The sequence below is a fragment of the Henckelia pumila genome, chromosome 4, assembly GCF_033568475.1.
Source record: "Henckelia pumila isolate YLH828 chromosome 4, ASM3356847v2, whole genome shotgun sequence".
Taxonomy (NCBI): Eukaryota; Viridiplantae; Streptophyta; class Magnoliopsida; order Lamiales; family Gesneriaceae; genus Henckelia; species Henckelia pumila.
Window position 1 is genome coordinate 133,189,060 of NC_133123.1, and position 18,722 is coordinate 133,207,781.

Here is an 18,722-nt window from a genome sequence, read left to right on the forward strand (position 1 = left end):
GTATAACGTCAGTGCTACTTTCAATGTTTCTGATTTGTCTCCATTTGATGTAGGAGATGATCAAGATTTGAGGACAAATCCTTTTCAAGAAGGGGAGGATGATGCGATCATGAATACCTCGCCTGTTGATCAAGTGATTAAGGATCCGTTGGAGATGCCAAGAGGACCGATTACGAGAGGATGAGCTAAGAAATTCAAAGATGCGCTTCAATCGTTGATAATGGACATTGGAATGCTTGAAGATCATTTTGAGGGATGTTATAATCTTATTGAAGTCCAAAAAAGTCAAGAGAGTAGAGGAAATATCAAAGAAAACATAAAAAGAGGTGACAAGACCCGAGAGGTATGCGCGCCCGCGCCTCATTGACGCGCACCCGCATATGGCGGACAGGACCTTATGCGCGCCCACGCCTGATCCGTTGTTTTTAAGATTTCAAGACAGAGTCCTATGCGCGCCCGCGCCCGCGCCTGCCCACGCGTGCCCGCGCCTGTACTCTCTCTCACACAGTTCGGCGTTTTGTGTGTGTGCGAGACTTTTTGATATTTTGGCATTATTTTCTATTTTTGAGAGTTTTATTCCTACTAGGAAACTTTTAGGAGATATCTTTGATATCTTTAGCTATATTTTGAATTATTTTACGATATCTTTTATTATTTTGTAGTTGTATTATAAATACAACAAACATTCATTATTTTAATAACAATTAAGATTTCAGATTATTGATTATTCCATACAAAATTCTCTCTAGAATTTTATTAAGCTTTTGCTTACCCAAAAATCAAACTTATCAAAGTTTCATAGCTTTGTGGCGTTTGTCGATTGATTATCCTCGTGGGTTGTCAGAAATAGGTTTTCTGAAGGTCTCGTTGTGATCAATTGTTTTTTTTCGTGGTTACTGTTGCTAGTTTCGTTGTAAGCTAGAGGTGGTTAACCCAAAACTTTTTACTTGTTTCAAGATTGGGCAAATTTCTTGATTTCTTTTGTTATTGGATTGAGGGTACGATTTTAATATAGTCGTGTTTGCCTTCCATACATTAAGAATTCATATCAAATACTGCCATGAGAACTCCGGTCGTCACAATTTGACATCTACAAAAATACCTCATGATGAGACTAAATCCCAAGAATTCTTTTGCATGCTCTGATACCATAAATGTAGTGACCCTTACCCAGATCACCTACTAAACAGAACTTATGCATGCAATTAACTTAATTAAACAGATATCAGAATAAAGCTGTGGAAACCATAAACGTTATACAATCCCAAGTAAAGGAATCTGTAATTTATCCAAATAATATACAACCAAATCGAATAGCTGTATCAACCCAAACAACAGTAATAAAACCTAGACGAAGCTCCAGCTGGCCAACCACTGACTAGCCCCTCCTGGATCCACCCTCCTCGTCCAATCGCAAACCTGCCCCATGGAATAGGGTGTCCAAAAATACAGAGTACGAGACGTGAGCATAAAACGCTCAGTACGAGAGTATGAGTATACATGCATGCAAAGTGAACTCCCTATAGACTCGAGGTCAAGGATCAGATAACAGAGACAGACCGGGCCCTAGTATGTAGCACGCTGTGCCGTCGCTTCAGGAGGTGGCTCCCATACCGAGATAACCGTGGATACGTCGGACCCAAATCGATGGAAGTCCATCCACTAACAGGATAGGGTACAACCCTACTAATAGACATCTCGAAAGAGATACAGCAAGATGAAAATGAATGCAGCATAATATCATGACATATAAATCATGCAGTCACATAATATATGCATACTCAGTCAGGATATCTCGAACAGTACTTCCGTACCTCAAATCAGTGCAAGCTCTACCAACTCTAGGTCCACGCTTATAGTCTGCTCTATACTGCCAAATGATACTACTATCATTAAAGCGCTCTAAAAGCCTTAACTAAGCTATTGCATACTCCTAAATATTTATAGGAAGCAAAAGCTATACCTTCGTCTGTCGTTAGCCCTTTGATGTCGATGCCTCCAGAACTTGGGCACAACTCCGCTACGACTACCGAACGCCTCGCCGACTGCCGGGTCAAGCCTAGGAAGGCTAGAACAACTTGAATAGACTAGAAAGGAGAGGGAAATACTCGGAATTGGCAATTGGAAATGAAGCCTTGGCCCTCTATTTATAGACAACGATCGGAACGTCCGAACCTCGATCGAAACGTCCGATCCTGCCATCGGAGCTTCCGAAGATCCTGATCTGCCACGTGTCAAAATATCACTTGTTGACTTCGGATAGGGGTGATCGGAGCTTCCAATCTAACCACACGTCATGGATGACGTAATATTATCGGTGCCTCCGATCGCTCATCGAAGCTTCCGATCCTGTTCGGAGCTTCCGATCGTGCCTTCGGAGCTTCCGATCCGTCCGATACCCTATTTATTTAATTAGCATTAATCCTTTAATTACTCAATTAGGGTACGGGCTACTACAGTAACTGTACCCAATCCCGACACCTGATGACCCCAATAGAGTCGGTAAATGAGTCAAAGTACAGTACTAGCATATAGAGTCTCAATGATGTTTCAAGTAGTAAGGACTAATGGTGTATAACCAAAACCGCGGACTTTATCCACTCGATAAGTGATAACCACTTGGAAAGTCCGGATAGGGTAGTTCGATCATTCATCATATGAATATCCATTTGCATGCTTTGAACATCTCTATGTTTCATACCAATGAAACGTGGTACTAGGCATCGCAAATGCTAGTCTCAATCTCGAGCAATCATTATCCTTATTTGCGGATGACTCAATTGACTAAGAACTGTTTAGAATATACAGTGACTATAAGATGTGTTTCATGATAGTCATCCCAATGTACTATCACATCTTACATACACTATAGTATATTCAAGGTCTTTATCAAAACAACAATAATATATCATAATATAACAATATATAGGAAGATAAAGAAAATGCCATTATAAAATGTAAATTATATTAAACAAAGATTGTTTATACATAGAGTCATAAAAGCCCTTAGCCACAAGTTGGCTATCCGGGCACCCACTCTTTCAATAAGCTTCCTAGGTACCCCAAATCTGCATACTATATTCTTCCATAGAAATTTCAGCACTTCCCCTTTAGTAATTCGAGCCAAGGCCTCCGCCTCCACCCACTTAGAGAAGTAATCAATAGCGACCAACAAGAATTTTTTCTGAGCTGGAGTGGAGGGAAAGGACCCACAATATCCATTCCCCACTGATCGAAAGGACACGCTGCCACGATTCCTTTCATTAACGCTGCTGGTTGATGCTGAAGTCTGCTATGTCGCTGACAACTGTCACAAGAAGTCACCAAAGCTATGGCACCTTTCAAAATAGTAGGCCAAAAATATCCCGCTAAATAACCTTACGGGCTAGAGAATAAGAACCCAAGTGATTTCCACAACACCCCTCGTGTATCTCCTTCAAGACATAATGAGCTTCCTTAGGGCCTAAACACTTGAGAAGAGGTCCAGAAAATGACCTCTTATAAAGAACTCCCTCCACCATCACAAAGCGGAGACTCCTCTGCTTCAACCGATATGCCTTCTTTGGATCCTTGGGTAATTCGCCTTTCTCCATGTACTCCAAGAGCTCTCTTCTCCAGTCACTCTCTTCCTGAGCTAATGGTGTGAGCTCAGTAGAAGGTGTTAATTCCACTTGCACGACTACCTCTCTGTTCTTCCAGTTATGAAGTGAGCTAGCCATCTTGGCAAGATAATATGCTTTTTCATTGCTCTCCCTCGGAATTTGTTCAAACATTACCTCATCAAAGAGACCCCGAGCTTCCTCTATCGCCCTCATGTATTCCTTCAACTTCTCATTTTTGACTTCATACGTTCCATTCACCTGCTGAGCTACTAACTGTGAATCAGAGTAGAGATGCACCCGAGCTGCCCCAGCTTGCTTAGCTGCTCGGAGGCCGATTAACACAGCCTCATACTCTGCCTCGTTATTAGAAGCTCGAAAATCCAAACTAACTGTCAACCTGATCTCATCTCCACGAGGGGAGATCAAAAACACCCCCACTCCACATCCTTCATTATTAGAAGAGCCATCAACATATACTTTCCACAAATCCTCTGCTCCCACATGTCTCATTTCGGCCAGGAAATCAGCCAACGCCTGAGCCTTAATGGCTGACCTTGGTTCATACTGGATGCCATACTCACTGAGCTCCGTAGTCCATTTCACCAATCTTCCCGAAATATCAACTCGAGTCAATATCCTCCCAATGGGGCTGTTGGTCAGCACCACAATAGGATGTGATAGAAAGTAAGGTCTGGGCTTCCTTGCTGTCATAACCAAGGCCAACGCTAGCTTTTCCACCTCCGAATACCGGAGTTCTGCACCCTTAAGGGCATGTGAGAAGAAGTAGATAGGGTGTTGAGCTGCTTCCTCCTGCCTAATAAGTACTGAGCTGACTGCCCCTTCCATAGCTGATAAATAGATGTACAATGGTTCCCCAGGAGTTGTCTTAGCCAACACAGGGAGTTCAGCTAAATAGCTTTTTAGGCCATCAAATGTCTTCCCGCATTCAGCATCCCACTCAAACTTCTTAGCTCTCCGAAGAACCCTGAAGAAAGGTAAACTTCTATGAGCTGATCGGGATATGAACCGAGATAGAGCCGCTATCCTTCCTGCCAACCTTTGAACTTCCTGCAGATTTCTAGGATGAGACATGGATCGGATAGCTTGCACTTTCTCCGGGTTAGCCTCAATTCCCCTTTCAGTAACCATGTATCCCAAAAACTTGCCTCCTCTTAATCCAAACACACATTTTTCAAGATTGAGCTTTATTCCGTAAGACCTGAGTGTGGCAAAGGTCTCCTTCAAGTCAGTAATCAAACCCTCATCATCTTTAGAATTTACCAGGATATCATCCACATAAACTTCCACATTTCAATCTACCTGGGAAGCGAACACTCTTTCCATGAGTCTCTGATAAGTAGCCCCTGCATTCTTTAAACCAAAAGGCATCACTCTGTAACAGAAAGTTCCATGAGAGGTGGTGAAACTTACTTTATCTTGATCTTCCTCTGCCAAAGGAATTTGGTGGTACCCTTGATATGCATCCATGAAACACAAATATTGATGACCTGCTGTAGAGTCAACCAACTAATCAATTCGAGGCAGGGGATAGCAATATTTTGGGCACGCCTTATTTAAGTCTCAGAAATTAACACACATCCTCCACTTGCCTGAACTCTTAGGGACAAGGACCACATTCGACAACCAAGTAGGGAACTGCACTTCCCTAATGTGACCTGCCCTAAGGAGCTCATCAACCTCCTTCTTAATAACTTTATCCTTTTCAGGTCCAAAGTGTCTCTTTTTCTGCATTATCGGCCTTGATCCCGCAAAAATGTTGAGTCGATGAACCATGATTTCTGCACTAACCCCTATGAGCTCTGATATAGACCAAGCAAAAACGTCTTTGTTCTTCTTCAAGCAATCAACCAAGCTTTTCCTCACCGACAGGCTGAGGTCAGCAGCTAATTTAACGACCTGAGCTCCCGGGCTTAACTCCACCTTCTCATGACCTTCTTCAGACACCAGAAGCTAGACCTGGTCAAGGGCCGGGTTGGGCCCGGACCCAGACCGGAACCGGCCCGTGGTCAATGGGCCGGTTAACAGGGTCAACGGGCCCGACCCGGAACCGGAATCGGACCGGCCCATAGGCGGTCCGGTTCCGGTTTTCTCTTAGGAAAACCGGGAACCCGGCGGTCCAACCCGTCGAGTTGAACGGGTCCGAACGGCCAGGATTTCGGTCCAACCCGGATGGGCGCCACATGATCCAATGGCCAGGATTTCGTGGCCGTTGAGATCAACGGCCATGATTTCGTGGCCATTGTAGACCCGGCGGGTCGACCCGCTCGACCCGCCGGGTTGGCCGATTTTTTTTTTTTTTAAAAAAAAAAAATCTATTTTTTATTCTTTATCTATAAATACCCCCCAACCTCCTTTCATTTTGTTTACACAATTTACTCTTCGTTCTCTCTATTCTCAATTCATTTCAATTTCTTGAATTATCAAAAATATCAAGTTTCGATTATTGGTATATTGTCAATTGTTAATTTATTTTCATATTTATACAATTACAAATGTCCGGAGCGGGATCAATTCGTAGGGGTGACAAAGGAAAAGAGCATCATACCACCCGAGGTCGAGTATCCTCAATTCAATGTCGATGGATTTGATCTTGAATATTCCGATGATGAAATTCAAGAAATTCGACAAGAGGCGCAACAAAGACAAAAAGTTGAACAACAACAACCACCACCACGTCATCATGCAAGTCAAGAAAGTATGAACGATCTGGAGGTCTCTCAAAGACAAACTCGAGCGGTGCCTCGCCCGACATCCGATATCTTCACAAAACACTTCGAGAAGATTACGCTTCCCTCCGGTGATTTGCAAGCCAAATGCAAATATTGTTCAAAATGTTACAAATTTAAACAAGGAGGTGGATATGGAACTTTGACGCGACATATCGAGAAAAATCATCCAGTGGAAATTGGGATTGATCGTGCTCAAACTCAAATTCCGGCATTCTCTTCTCAATCGGGTAATGAATCTCAACTATTTAAATATAACGAAGCTAGATTTAGAGAAGAAACGGCTAAATTTTGTGCGGTTGAACAACTTTCTTTTAGTTTTAGCGATAAATTATCTTTTGAAAATTGGCTTTCTACAAGTGCAAATCCTTCTATTAGACGTATTCCAAGAAATAGTCTCAAACGCACAATGAAAAAGTTAGTCGTTGATCAAAAGAAAGAATTAATTAAGGAATTTTATAGTTTGAATAATAAAGTTTCTTTGTGTTCCGATATTTGGAGTGATCATTGGCAAAGTTGTTCATATATGGGTATTATATGTCATTGGATTGATAATAATTGGAACATTCAAAAAAGGTTGTTTGCATATAGATGTTTCAACGAATCACACACGGCACAAAATATTTCGCAACTTATATTTGTTATTTTAGAAGAATATGGTCTAACTACCAAAGTTTTTTCAATGTCTTTTGATAATGCTAGTGCAAATACTTCTAGTATTAGTGAGCTTATTGAAATATGTAAACCATCACTAGGTGGTAAATTTTTTCATATTAGATGCACATGTCATATTTTAAATTTGTGTGTTCAAGATGGACTAAAAAGTTTAGGCATATATATTCAACCAATTAGGAACGCTATTCATTATTTATGGACACATCCTCAAGTTATGAAGCAATGGGGAAAATTTTGTAGAGTAAATAGTATGAAGCCTAAGCGGTTTGCACGAGATGTTCCAACTCGTTGGAATTCAACATATAAATTGTTATTATCCTCTTTTTAATATAAAGATTTATTATGTACATTTTTTCATCAATTTGTTCAAGCTCGTGATATTTATTTGTTTTCAAATCAATGGAACATATGCACTAGTATTTGTGAAATTTTAAAAGTTTTTAATGATGCTAGTGACCAATTATCCGGTGTTTATTACCCTACTTCACATTTAGTTTTAACACATTGTTGCAACATTGCTTGTATTTTTTATGAACATGTTAATTCTAATGATAGTGCTTTAGCTCAATGTATTCTCGTCATGAAAGCAAAATGGCAAAAATATTTTTTGCTCATTCCTGAAATTTTTTTATGTGCTTTTGTTTTAGATCCTAGACTTAAATTAGATGGCTTAAACAACATGTTAACATTATATTATGAATCTTTGGAGCCTATTGCGGAAACGATTCCTTCTATCTCATTGATTTTGTTTAATATTAAAACTCATTTACTTGATATTTATAATGAATATAACATCAAATATGGTGGACAAATTGTTTCACATGAAACACAATCCACTGCAACTAGTAATGTTTCTTCTAAACTTACTAAAGCGCAACTTTTATTAAGGGAACGGACGAAACGTCCACGAGGATCCTCAAGTTCCAGTCAGGAACTTGAGAATTATTTTACCACTACTTTTGATTTTAGTGATACAGACGAGGAAAACTTTGACATTTTGAGATGGTGGTCGCAAAAAACACAAATATATCCAATTTTGGCTATAATGGCAAAAGAAATTCTAGCTTGTCCAGTTTCAACAGTTGCAGTGGAGCAAACATTTAGTATTGGAGGAAATATATTGGACGAAAGACGTTCTAGCTTAAGGCCAGAAAACTTGGAAGCCCAATGTTTGCTCAATGATTGGTCAAAAGCCGCTACTCGAACACAACATATTCAAAGTGATGAAGAAGACCAAGATGATACCGAAGGAACATCCGGAACTACGACGGGAGGAAATACGATTGAAATAGAATAAAATGTAATAGATTTGTAATATTAAGTCATAAGATATTAAGATGTTGAAATTCTAATATATTGTTTAATTAATAAATGTAATAGATTTTTATTATGGAGATATGAAATATTTGATTGAGGTTATTTAAAAAATATGTTTTATTAAAAATTTGTTTAAAAATTTTTAAAAAATAAAATTTAGAAGGTTCGGCGCCCCAGCACTGCATTGGCAGTGCTGGGGTGCTGCCCCTTCGAATTGAATTCGAAGGGGCAGCGCCCCAGCGCTGAAAATGAAGCGCTGGGTTGCGGCCCCTTCAAATTGAATTCGAAGGTATAGCGCCCCAGCGCTTAAAATGAAGCGCTGGGGCGCTGCCCCTTTGAATTAAATTCGAAGGTGTAGCGCCCCAGCGCTGAAAATGAAGCGCTGTGGCGCTAAATTTTTTTTTTTTTTTTAAATGGGACGGTTTAGCCCGGACCCTGAACCGGCGGTTAACCGGACCCGAACCCGGACCCGGACCGGAACCGCCGGTTCATCGACCCGGACCGGAACCGGCCATTGGCGGGCCGGTTAAGGGTTGGCTAAATGCCAACCCGGACCCGACGGGTCCGACCCGGACCTGGACCATGGCCAGGTCTACCAAAAGCACTTTCTGTCCAAAAACCCTCGGTGTCCGACCTACTGAGACCATTCCTACCTCCCTACGCTTCTTCTTTGCATCAATCTTTACCTTATTCACATAGCACAACCGAGCTGCCTTTTGATCACCTTGAACGACCCCCACTTCTCTTCCACTTAGGAACTTCAACTTCTGATGATAGGTAGATGCCACGGCTCGGAAATCACTTAGGGCAGGGCACCCCAATATTCCATTGAAAGAGGATGGTGCATCCACCACCGTGAAGCAGGACATTTTGGTTACCCTATGCTCTCCATTTCCAAGAGATAACGGGAGCACTATTTGTCCCAACGGTTGCAAAGCATGACCTGTGAACCCATACAACTCCGTGGTGATTGGGTCCAACTCAAATTCTTCCAATTTCATTTGGTCAAGGGTTTCTTTGAAGATAATGTTCACTGAGCTACCAGTATCAACAAAGATGCGAGCCACATCATAATTGGCTATGGTCAAGGTGACCAATAAGGGATCATTATGAGGAACCACCACATCCTTTAAATCTTCCCTTCCAAAACTGATGTTCGGATCAGTAGGACAGATGAGTTGAGAATTTACCTCCAAATTTTCTAATCTGCTCTCGTGAGCTTTGTGAGCCCTTCCTGAATCTCCATCTGTAGTGCCTCCTGAAATCATATTGATCATGCCCCTATGAGGGTGATTTGCAATTTGCTCAACTCTGTCTTTCTGACCATTTCGCGGAGCTCTTCTCTGATGATCAGGTTGATTTCCCCTCACTTCATTTTCCTGATTCCTCCATTGAGGAGCTCGGCCTTGGCGAGGAGGATTTGCCCTTCGAGTCAGCTCAGCTCTGATTCGAGGGTCATCATACATGATCCTTTGAACGTCCTCACCTAGCCTCTGACAATCATTGGTGATATGCCCATACTCCTGATGAAAATCGCAAAACTTGTTAGATGGCGGTAACCGCAGGCCTTTCTCAGCATTACGGGGCCTCACAAGTGCTTGCCTATCCTCACATACTTGCATTGCCTTCTCCAGGCTTACTGAGAGTGGTACATAGGGGTAGGGTCCTTTGACCCTGTTCATCTCTTCTGCAACCCTCTTCCTTCCTCCTTCTTTCTTCCCCTCTGCCTTTGCTCCCACCTTGGCACTGGGCTTGCTCCCAGACGTTCCTTCCTGTCTCCTCTGTCTCTGTGCATCCTCCAAATCACGTACTTCTCAGCTCGACTAAGGAGCTCATCATAAGTCAAAGGAGGCTTCTTGACCAAGGATCTGAAAAACTCTCCTCCTCTCAACCCTTGAGTGAAAGAGTTAACCAAAGTGTCAGCAGTGGCAGCGGGCACTTTCAGAGCTGCTGTATTGAAGCGTTGAACATACTCCCACAACGGTTCCACCTCAGATTGATTCATATTGAACAAACTGAGGGAAGTCTTCAAATATCTCTTGCTACTCGCATATTGGTGTAGAAAAGCTGAGCTGAAGTCATTGAAACTTCGAATGCTACCAGGCTGTAAAAGGTTGAACCATTGCTGAGCTGATCTCACCAGAGTAGTGAGGAAGACCCGGCATTTAATTGCATCTGAATATCTATGCAACAGGGCTGTATTTTCAAATCTCCCCAAATGCTCCTCCGGATCTGAGCTCCCGTCATACTCCCCTAAAGTAGGTTGCTTAAAATTTGCAGGGAGTTCTTCATCTAGAATAGCCCGAGCAAAAGGGCTTTCCCTCTGTATAGGCCCAGGCCGACCTCCGACTTGCCGACCCAGTCTCCTGATCTCTTCCCACATTGCATCCATTGGGTTTGGTTGACCTACGAGTGGAGGTGGATTCTGACCCATGGCCACTTGCACCGTTTGAGTGATGAACTGACTGAGCTGATCCACAGTCATGTCCGCCACATTCCCTCTTCCCCTTCCTCTTCCTGCCATATCTACGCCTTAGCTTGAAATTCCCACAGACGGCGCCAATTGATCTACCTCAATAACGTGATCTCCTTGGATGAGCTGATGAAACTCCTCCAACAAAAGACGAACTGCTGCTGACCTGAAACCACTAATCCAGAGTGTTAAGGGGGGGCCGGAAGGTGTTCCGGCGTATCCCCTCCGACGCTCAAGTCAGATGCTAGGATAGCGAAATATAGAGAGTGGTGTGTGCACACGAGTGAAAAATTAGGATCCAAATAATGAAAGTGAACCTGGTATTTATAGGAGAGAGCTTCGGATTTAGCGCCTACCTTCCTTATCAAGAATTCGCGAATCCCGGGATCACAATCCCGAATATTTAGGCTGAGATCTCGCCCGAATCTTGTCTGACAAAGAAAATAACAATACACTTAATCTGAGCTGAACTGTCATCATGAGGACGCTATACTGCTGCTCTCCCTGGGGTCATATGGAAAAGGGATGAGTGAGTTGTTGCTGAACCCCTGAACTCAACCTGAACACTGATCCTAACATCTTAGCTAGCTCATCAAGGTTGTCCAACCCCTCTACTAAGCTAACTCCCTACTGACATCGGGGCTGATATGAACTCCAGAGCTCCCGACCCGAGCTGAAAGTGATGGTGGAGGAGCTTGGCTGAGCTCCCGACCCGAGCTGGAGGTGACGGTGGAGGAGCTTGGCTGAGCTCCCGAGCTCCCGAGCTGAGCTCCCGACCCGAGATGGAGGTGATGGTGGAGGAGCTTGGCTGAGCTCCCGACCCGAGCTGAAGGTGATGGTGGAGGAGCTTGGCTGAGCTCCCGAATTGAGCTCCTGACCCGAGCTGGAGGTGATGGTGGAGGAGCTTGGTTGAGCTCACGAGATGAGCTCCTGAACCAGTTCTGGTTGATTAGGGATGTTTTTTTTATATTAGGGTCATCCATGAGCTGAGGTGGTTTCCTCCTCCGGGTATCAGGGCAGTTTATGGTATGCCGAATGCAACATGGTGCTCGAAACCCAACTTTTGAAGAATGCGAAACTCTCGCTTTACTCAACACTATTATCTGGATCAATGAGTTGGATTTTATAAATATGAGCTTGATGAAAGTGTTGTTGTGGATGCTATAAAATCTCCAGCAGAAGATGACACTAAATTTGGATCCAGGTTACATCGATGCGAATATATTTTACGTCAAAGAACCTCGTTCTCAGTCCAATTTGTTTATAAACAAACAAACGTAGCAACAAGGGCGACCCTGCCCCATGCCCAGGGGCCCACCCATGGCGGGGACCCTAATTTTTTTAAAATTTATTATTATATATAATATAATTATTATATATTAATGAGGTCTAATTAATTATTAAAAATTATTATATTTATCTATATATTCAATAGTTATTTCGTTCATCACTTCTCATTATAGTGTTGTTTATCGTCGACCATTGCTCCACATTGCCATTCTGTGATCATCGATTTTCCTAACCTCGAGTTCTTAGCTTGAGTTGTTTGAGCGATTTTTTCTCTGCCTCTGATTGTGCTAAAATTTGATTTATGAGTAGTTCAATTTAATTTTGATTTCATATTAGATTTTAATATTTGTTGTTAATTTTACGTGGGGGTTAAAAATTCATGGATTGAGAGCACGATTTTTGAAACCTAATTTTGAAATTTGGGGTTTTTTTATTTAAATTTTGAATACCTAAATTAACTATTTATAAATTGAATTTGCACCTGAATTATAAGTGGATAGTGTGATTTTTTTAGGATAATTTATGATTACGAAAATATGAAGGATAATTTTGTATAGCTCAATTATTTTTGACTTTGCAAGTTAATGTAAAAGGTCTTTTGTTTTAAACTTCACCCAATACCTCGTTTTCCTTAAGACCACCCCTACGTTCTACTCATTTCTACGCTAGTCTTTTGTATATATATATTTTAGATTCTGCATTGTTTGATTCAACATTTGTATTCATCTTTGTAATTCTTCGCATGATTAATCCAATTTGATTCTAAAAAAAAATTATGAATGGGATGGCTTAAAAAAAATATCAAAACCTCAATGATTATTACCGTAAACAAAAAAAAAAAAGAAAAGAAAAAAAAAAAGAGAAGTTGTCTCATATGACGTGGGAATCCCCACAAAAGCCCCCACAAGTCAAACCATTCATCTTCGACTTCAACACAAAAAATATCTGCTCACCACTCTGCAGCATCAATGGCGATGGCTAATGCTTACCTCACTTCCTCTTTCACTTCGCTCCGGCTGAGACTTTCAGATTTCTCTACTGTTCAGGATCGTTGTTTGCCCACCTCAAAATCCAATCTTTACTTCTTAGTTTCCCCGAGAATCGATTCAACGCGCAACAGGTAAAGTGAAATATCTCATATCGGCGGATTTTAGCTCAATCCTTAAGGTTTTAGTTTTTTTTTTTGGAAAAATTGTGTGCGAGTCGATTTTTTGGCTTACTGAGTTTCCTGGCACGTTTATTTGCTAGCAATGATTGTACTTTTTCAATGGCCTGATGTTTGGTATATGAAATTCCTTGTTTTTTTAATCTCTGTTGTAGTACTGATCGGTGTTATTCTGATTTTAGGATGTGGGTGCTGATTCCATCCTTTAAATTTATGGGCTTTATGTTTTATTTTTGTTCAAAAGCGTTTCGTTGTCTCAGTCTGATGATTGAGAAATGATTTCTTGTATCTTAGAAGATGGCTTATTCTTGATATTCATGGATATTTTATGCGAATGGATGGATACCTTGGGCGATCACAGGGGCTATCAGAGTTAATTGGGAAAAAAATTTCAAAAATTTGCCTGGATTTAATTTCGAAATTGTTTTTTCCGGCATTCTGTATGCTACTCAATTGACTTGGTTGAACTTGCGTGTAGGAATGTTATGATTTGTGCCTCTGTTGATGGAGTGGACTCAATAAGTTCCAGTTCATTTTCTTTGGTAAGTTCACCTCTCTTGCAAATTTTTGCGTTTCTAATGCGCTTGAGTTTCGGAAACGAGGATCTGTAGTCTCATTTTCCGGAAATTGACATGCTTTGAGTCTAAGTGTCTCTGTAAGGTATTTTTACAAGGTGAAATTTGATGAACTACTGTAGCTTTTAAAGACTTCCAATTAAACTGTATTGCTCTTTGATTTCTTGAGCTGAAAAACTTGACAAAGAGTTTTGGATGTAATGCGTGAATGATTTTCTAAACAAAGAGAGAAATGGGGCGTCAAACCAAGTAGTTATCCTTTACAAGTTTTATGCTGTCCTACTAAAATTGAATTTGGGTATCTACTATGTAACTTGAACCTTTCAAGTTTATATACTTAAATTACTGTAACTGGTTAATCTCGTACAGTTAGTGCTGGACTTGGTGATTCAATTTCTAGCTGCTAGTTGTGTTCTGGATAACAATCTTTTACCTTTATGTAAAAGAGGGAAATAGGCTTTACCCCATATGACATTTTCAAGGAAAGCTTACAGGTTTTTCTGAATGATCCATAGATTTAATAAGAAATTTTATGGGATAAAAGTGAAATGCACGGAATTAGTGCTTTCCCTACACAGTCAAATGGAAATTGGTCAGAATGTTCACGTTTTGCCTGGTTTTTTTTATCTTTATATTATTTGTATACTGGATAATCAAGGGCCTCACATTATTGGCTCTTTGAATAATTATATTGCCTCGTTTGTTTGTTGAGACGACTTTAAATGTGAAAACATTATATTACCTATAGAATGATCTCATGGTATGCAGACATCATCTGTTTCTTAATTCAATATCATGAGTACTAGGCTTGCTTTGAACTCATAAAATTGAGGAATCGGTGATTTTAGACTCAAACAGCTAGATGGGGGAGCAAAGCATGAAAATTTGCCAGTGTCATATTGCGTGGTTAAGTTGTATTTATGGCTCCTTCTGGAAGCAGTAAAGGATGACAATGCTTTTGATGGATCTTCAGTTTAACACTAACACGTCTTAGTCAAATGAGTAAAAGGAGATATACCAGTTCATAGTATATGATATATGCTTTCTAATTCACCTCTAACAATGGGAGAGACTCTTGAAGGTCCTAGATTTTGTATGGTAGAGAAGAAAGAATGATAATCGTGCCTTAACAAGAAATGATTTTTGTTTTAGAATTTAGATAGTAAATTGGTCATTCTCAAATAAGCTATGTAGCGTCAGTGAAAAAGTGCAAACTAGGCAGGCAAGTAAAGAACTTAATATGATACAGCCCTAAAGCTTTGATCTTGTTTTTGCTTGATTTGATTTCATTGGGACCACGACACAGCGTAGAGCTAAATGGATGTTCAAAATCGAGCTACATATTCCGGGCAATTAAACTATTTTACGTAGTAGAGTATTGTTTATGTTTCGAGCTTTTTGATGGAATGACAACCACATCTTGTTGTAAGTTTTGTAGCGCAGCAGCTCATTAATTGAACATTTTTGTTTAAATTTTTTTTTGAAGAAGGGTATCTGGGACACTAAATTGTGATTTAGTTATATATTATTGAGCAATGTGAATGACTACTTAGTGCTGTCGCAATATGTAAAATTATTATATGCAATTTTCGCATGTTCGTAATATTGGTACATTTAACTTATAGCAAAATATATTTGTTTCTTCAAATTTGAATAAATTTGACTTTGATAAAACAATTTGTTATAGAAGTCCGGGCCAGAGACTGATTCTGTTCCAATGCCAATCGTCTTGATAGATCAGGATACTGATCCTGATGCAACTATTGTGCAACTTAGCTTTGGAGATCGCCTTGGTGCTCTTCTTGACACGGTAAGTCTTATTCTACTTTATTTCAACTTCTATACTTATGGGCTTTTGTGGAAAATTAACTTGTGTGCACAACACTTTGAGGTGGGGAAGTTAAGAAACTAGCACCCCATTTTTGTTCATAGAGTACATATTTCTTTCTCTTTATTTTTGACCCAATATCGATGTTTGTTTTCCATTCAATATCAATGACGTATTAGCTTGTTTAATTTATGTCTTTATGTGTGACACACTATTGTTACCTGATAAGTATGTTATACCTTCTGGTTGAAAGTTTGCCATCAAGCAACCTTTATTTATTGCTGCAGATGAAGGCACTTAAGGACTTAGGCTTGGATGTTTTAAAGGGAACTGTCACTACTGAGAACTCTGTCATACAAACTAAATTTTTTATTACACGTCTGTGAGTATGGTCTTGCATTATGCTTTTTCCTTGTTCTACTCGTAAGTGATGTGCAATTACTAGTTATATAGAATATCAATTCTTGTTGATCCAGATCGTGGTTTTACTTTTCCCCCCTGATCTTGTTTTAGCTGTATCTTTTATTTTATGAGATGTTATGATCTCTTATAAAGTTGTCTCTCTACTTTTGAACTGTTCATAATTATAATGTTTATTATACCATTCAGATCCACGGGACGTAAAGTCGAAGATCCTGATGTCTTGGAAAGGATTCGCTTGACCATCATCAACAACCTTCTCAAGTTTCATCCGGTATGTTCATATAACCGATGCAAATATTGGATAACCATCTATTGTTTTCGGGCCAGACTTTTGGTTTTGGAGATTTTTTTGTCTAATCTAAGAAAATTAATTGCTATGGTCATATGGTGACGAGCCTTTACCTGAAACTTTTGTCATCACAGGAATCGAGTGAACGACTTGCTATGGGTGAAACTTTTGGAGTGAAACCCCCTGAAAAAAAGGTATGTCAAACAAAATGTCAGTTCTTGTGTCAGTTTTCTCCTCCAATTTGACTGCATTCCTCTTCTGGATATGTTTGTCATCTGTTTCCCAATTGTCGGGCTTTATTGATGTTTATTTTCTGCAGTGTTTATTTTTCTAATGATTTAAATTTTACAACTTGTTTCTGTTTTTAAGTTTTGAAGAAATTTGCTATTAATCAGGAATTCTTGTATCATAATCTTGACCTATCTGCAGCTACTGTCTATTACTTCTTGGCACAATTGCTGTATGCTTTTTCTTTATACAATAGTGGTTTACTCTTGTTATTTTTTTTAAATGTACAATAGTGATATTCTTGAACACAATGAACAGCTTAAGTTTTATACAAGCAATGACAAATTATAATTTTGTTTTGTTTTCTTGGTGCAGATTGATGTTGAAATTGCTACTCATATACATGTCAAGGAAGATGGACCTAGGAGGAGGTATTATAGTTCCGATGATCAACTTCTCAAATATATCGTAATTGTTTTTAACTAGATCGAACCTCGTAAAGCATATAAACTACATTTGTGATGAGTGCTACTTGAGATTAGTTTGGTTGGAATTCCATTTGTTCAGATGAAACATAGTTGCATAACCTTTATGATATATATAATAGTTGCATAACCTTTATTATTTTCTCTTTTATATTTATTATTTATTGACTTTTTGAATACCTCCTATGTTGAATGCACTGGCAATAAACACATTTTTATCGTGTTTTCAGCTTACTCTCTGTAGAGACAGCAGATCGACCTGGGCTGTTGTTAGAGATAATCAAAATAATATCAGATGTCAATGTAACAGTCGAATCAGCGGAGATTGACACAGAGGTGAGCCTCTTTCTCCGTCTGGTCACTCGGAGAAGCTTTATTTTCTGCATAATTGCACAACTAGTTTCCTTCTGTTTCTTTGTCGGTAGCTACATTTACTTAGTTCTTGGTGTAAAAACCATCCAGGGATTGGTCGCCAAAGACAGGTTTCATGTCAGCTATCGAGGTGCAGCGTTGAACAGTTCTTTGTCTCAGGTAGTCCAAATTTACTTTCTCCTACTTTCTGCTATTTTTACATAGCTTTTCTCTACATCCCTGTGCTGCAATTTGTGCATTTTTAATATGAATAGAAAAAAACGACGATGAGCAGTGTCCACCTTTTACCTACATAACTGAATAGGTAGCGAATGGATCAAATTATTTCGGTTTCTTTCTGTGTTCTTGTTTTTCTCGGTCTTCTTGCTCGTGCCATCGCTGCATCAACAACAAACGATGATTTGAACTTGCAGGTTCTTGTGAATTGCCTGCGTTACTACCTGCGGCGGCCAGAAACCGACGACGAGAGCTACTGAATAGTGAATAGTATTATTCCATGAACTTGCCAGGTTCATCCTTGCGTTGTTGTGTTGGGACTTGGGGTCGAGTCTTCTGTTTCAGTAGTCTATGTTATAATATATGGATATTAGGAAGAAAAAACTTTCTTGTATGTTAGATATAACTTTACTGTGGGTGTAATAAGAGTTCCCTGTCATTATCACGTGTTTCGTATTTTTATTTGACTAGTTTTTTTTTTTCGTAAATGGCATCTGAATTATTTGGTATTCACTAAAATTTAACAACCGAGTTTGAATTATATCAAGATCCATCCGGTCGATCTATATCTGCAATGGAAAAATAATGTTTTTTACATCAAAGAAAATTAAACAGTGAAACGGTCGTATCGAATGGAGCAAAATATTTTAGGTGTGTGTTAGGTTACATTTAAACATCTTGGAATTTGTCCGAGTGTTCAAACTATCTGAATCTTGATAGCCACAAAATTTGGGTGCCGTTAGTTGACTTTGCAATAACGTTGATGTTTGATTTGTGCCTAACTTTGAGCGTTGTTTGAACAGATATTCATGTGGGTTGGTGGAGAAATGTCATCAATAATTGTCAATGAAAACTATTTTCTTTCACACGAGTCCCATATGCTTAAAAAGTTTATAACACACTACCTTTTTCTACTAATATATATTCTCGATGTTAGCATCAATAATGTTTATAATATCTAGTATTTGGAACGAAATCTTGAATTTAGATTCCACTCTAATAATCTCATCTCCTAAACCAAATAAATAAATAACTAT

General features: G+C 39.7%; 2 protein-coding genes across 3 annotated transcripts; one reads left to right on the forward strand and one right to left on the reverse strand.

Moving 5' to 3' along the window:
- Nucleotides 1-3,096: 3,096 nt before the first annotated feature.
- LOC140861782 (uncharacterized) lies at nucleotides 3,097-10,023 on the reverse strand. Its single transcript, XM_073264791.1, has 5 exons — nucleotides 8,995-10,023; nucleotides 5,213-5,543; nucleotides 4,923-5,113; nucleotides 3,421-4,841; nucleotides 3,097-3,307 (listed from the first exon to the last, which is right to left on the reverse strand). The coding sequence occupies exons 1-5, from the start codon at nucleotides 10,021-10,023 to the stop codon at nucleotides 3,097-3,099; spliced, it is 3,183 nt and encodes a 1,060-aa protein (XP_073120892.1).
- Nucleotides 10,024-13,003: 2,980 nt separating this feature from the next.
- Nucleotides 13,004-18,145, forward strand: LOC140863985 (ACT domain-containing protein ACR12). 2 transcript variants are annotated; one of them, XM_073267831.1, is made up of 10 exons: nucleotides 13,004-13,224; nucleotides 13,748-13,811; nucleotides 15,532-15,654; nucleotides 15,960-16,054; nucleotides 16,282-16,366; nucleotides 16,519-16,578; nucleotides 16,988-17,043; nucleotides 17,328-17,433; nucleotides 17,560-17,628; nucleotides 17,883-18,145. In XM_073267831.1, exons 1-10 carry the CDS (start codon nucleotides 13,073-13,075, stop codon nucleotides 17,943-17,945), a joined length of 873 nt encoding a protein of 290 aa, XP_073123932.1. In that variant the 5' UTR covers nucleotides 13,004-13,072; the 3' UTR covers nucleotides 17,946-18,145. The 2 variants fall into 2 exon arrangements, with proteins under 2 accessions (XP_073123932.1, XP_073123933.1); XM_073267832.1 differs by having other exon boundaries at nucleotides 15,535-15,654.
- Nucleotides 18,146-18,722: the final 577 nt, after the last annotated feature.

Excerpts from the sequence above, each read along its gene's own strand:
- LOC140861782 (XM_073264791.1), bottom strand. The coding sequence starts at position 10,023 with ATGAACAGGGTCAAAGGACCCTACCCCTATGTACCACTCTCAGTAAGC. Across the intron at positions 5,544-8,994 it reads CAAAGAAGAAGCGTAGGGAG|GTGGAGTTAAGCCCGGGAGC; the intron begins GTAGGAATGGTC and ends GGTCATGAGAAG. Across the intron at positions 4,842-4,922 it reads AAAGAGTGTTCGCTTCCCAG|GAGACCTTTGCCACACTCAG; the intron begins GTAGATTGAAAT and ends ACTGACTTGAAG.
- LOC140863985 (XM_073267831.1), top strand. The coding sequence starts at position 13,073 with ATGGCGATGGCTAATGCTTACCTCACTTCCTCTTTCACTTCGCTCCGG. Across the intron at positions 15,655-15,959 it reads TTGGTGCTCTTCTTGACACG|ATGAAGGCACTTAAGGACTT; the intron begins GTAAGTCTTATT and ends TTATTGCTGCAG. Across the intron at positions 16,055-16,281 it reads AAATTTTTTATTACACGTCT|ATCCACGGGACGTAAAGTCG; the intron begins GTGAGTATGGTC and ends TATACCATTCAG.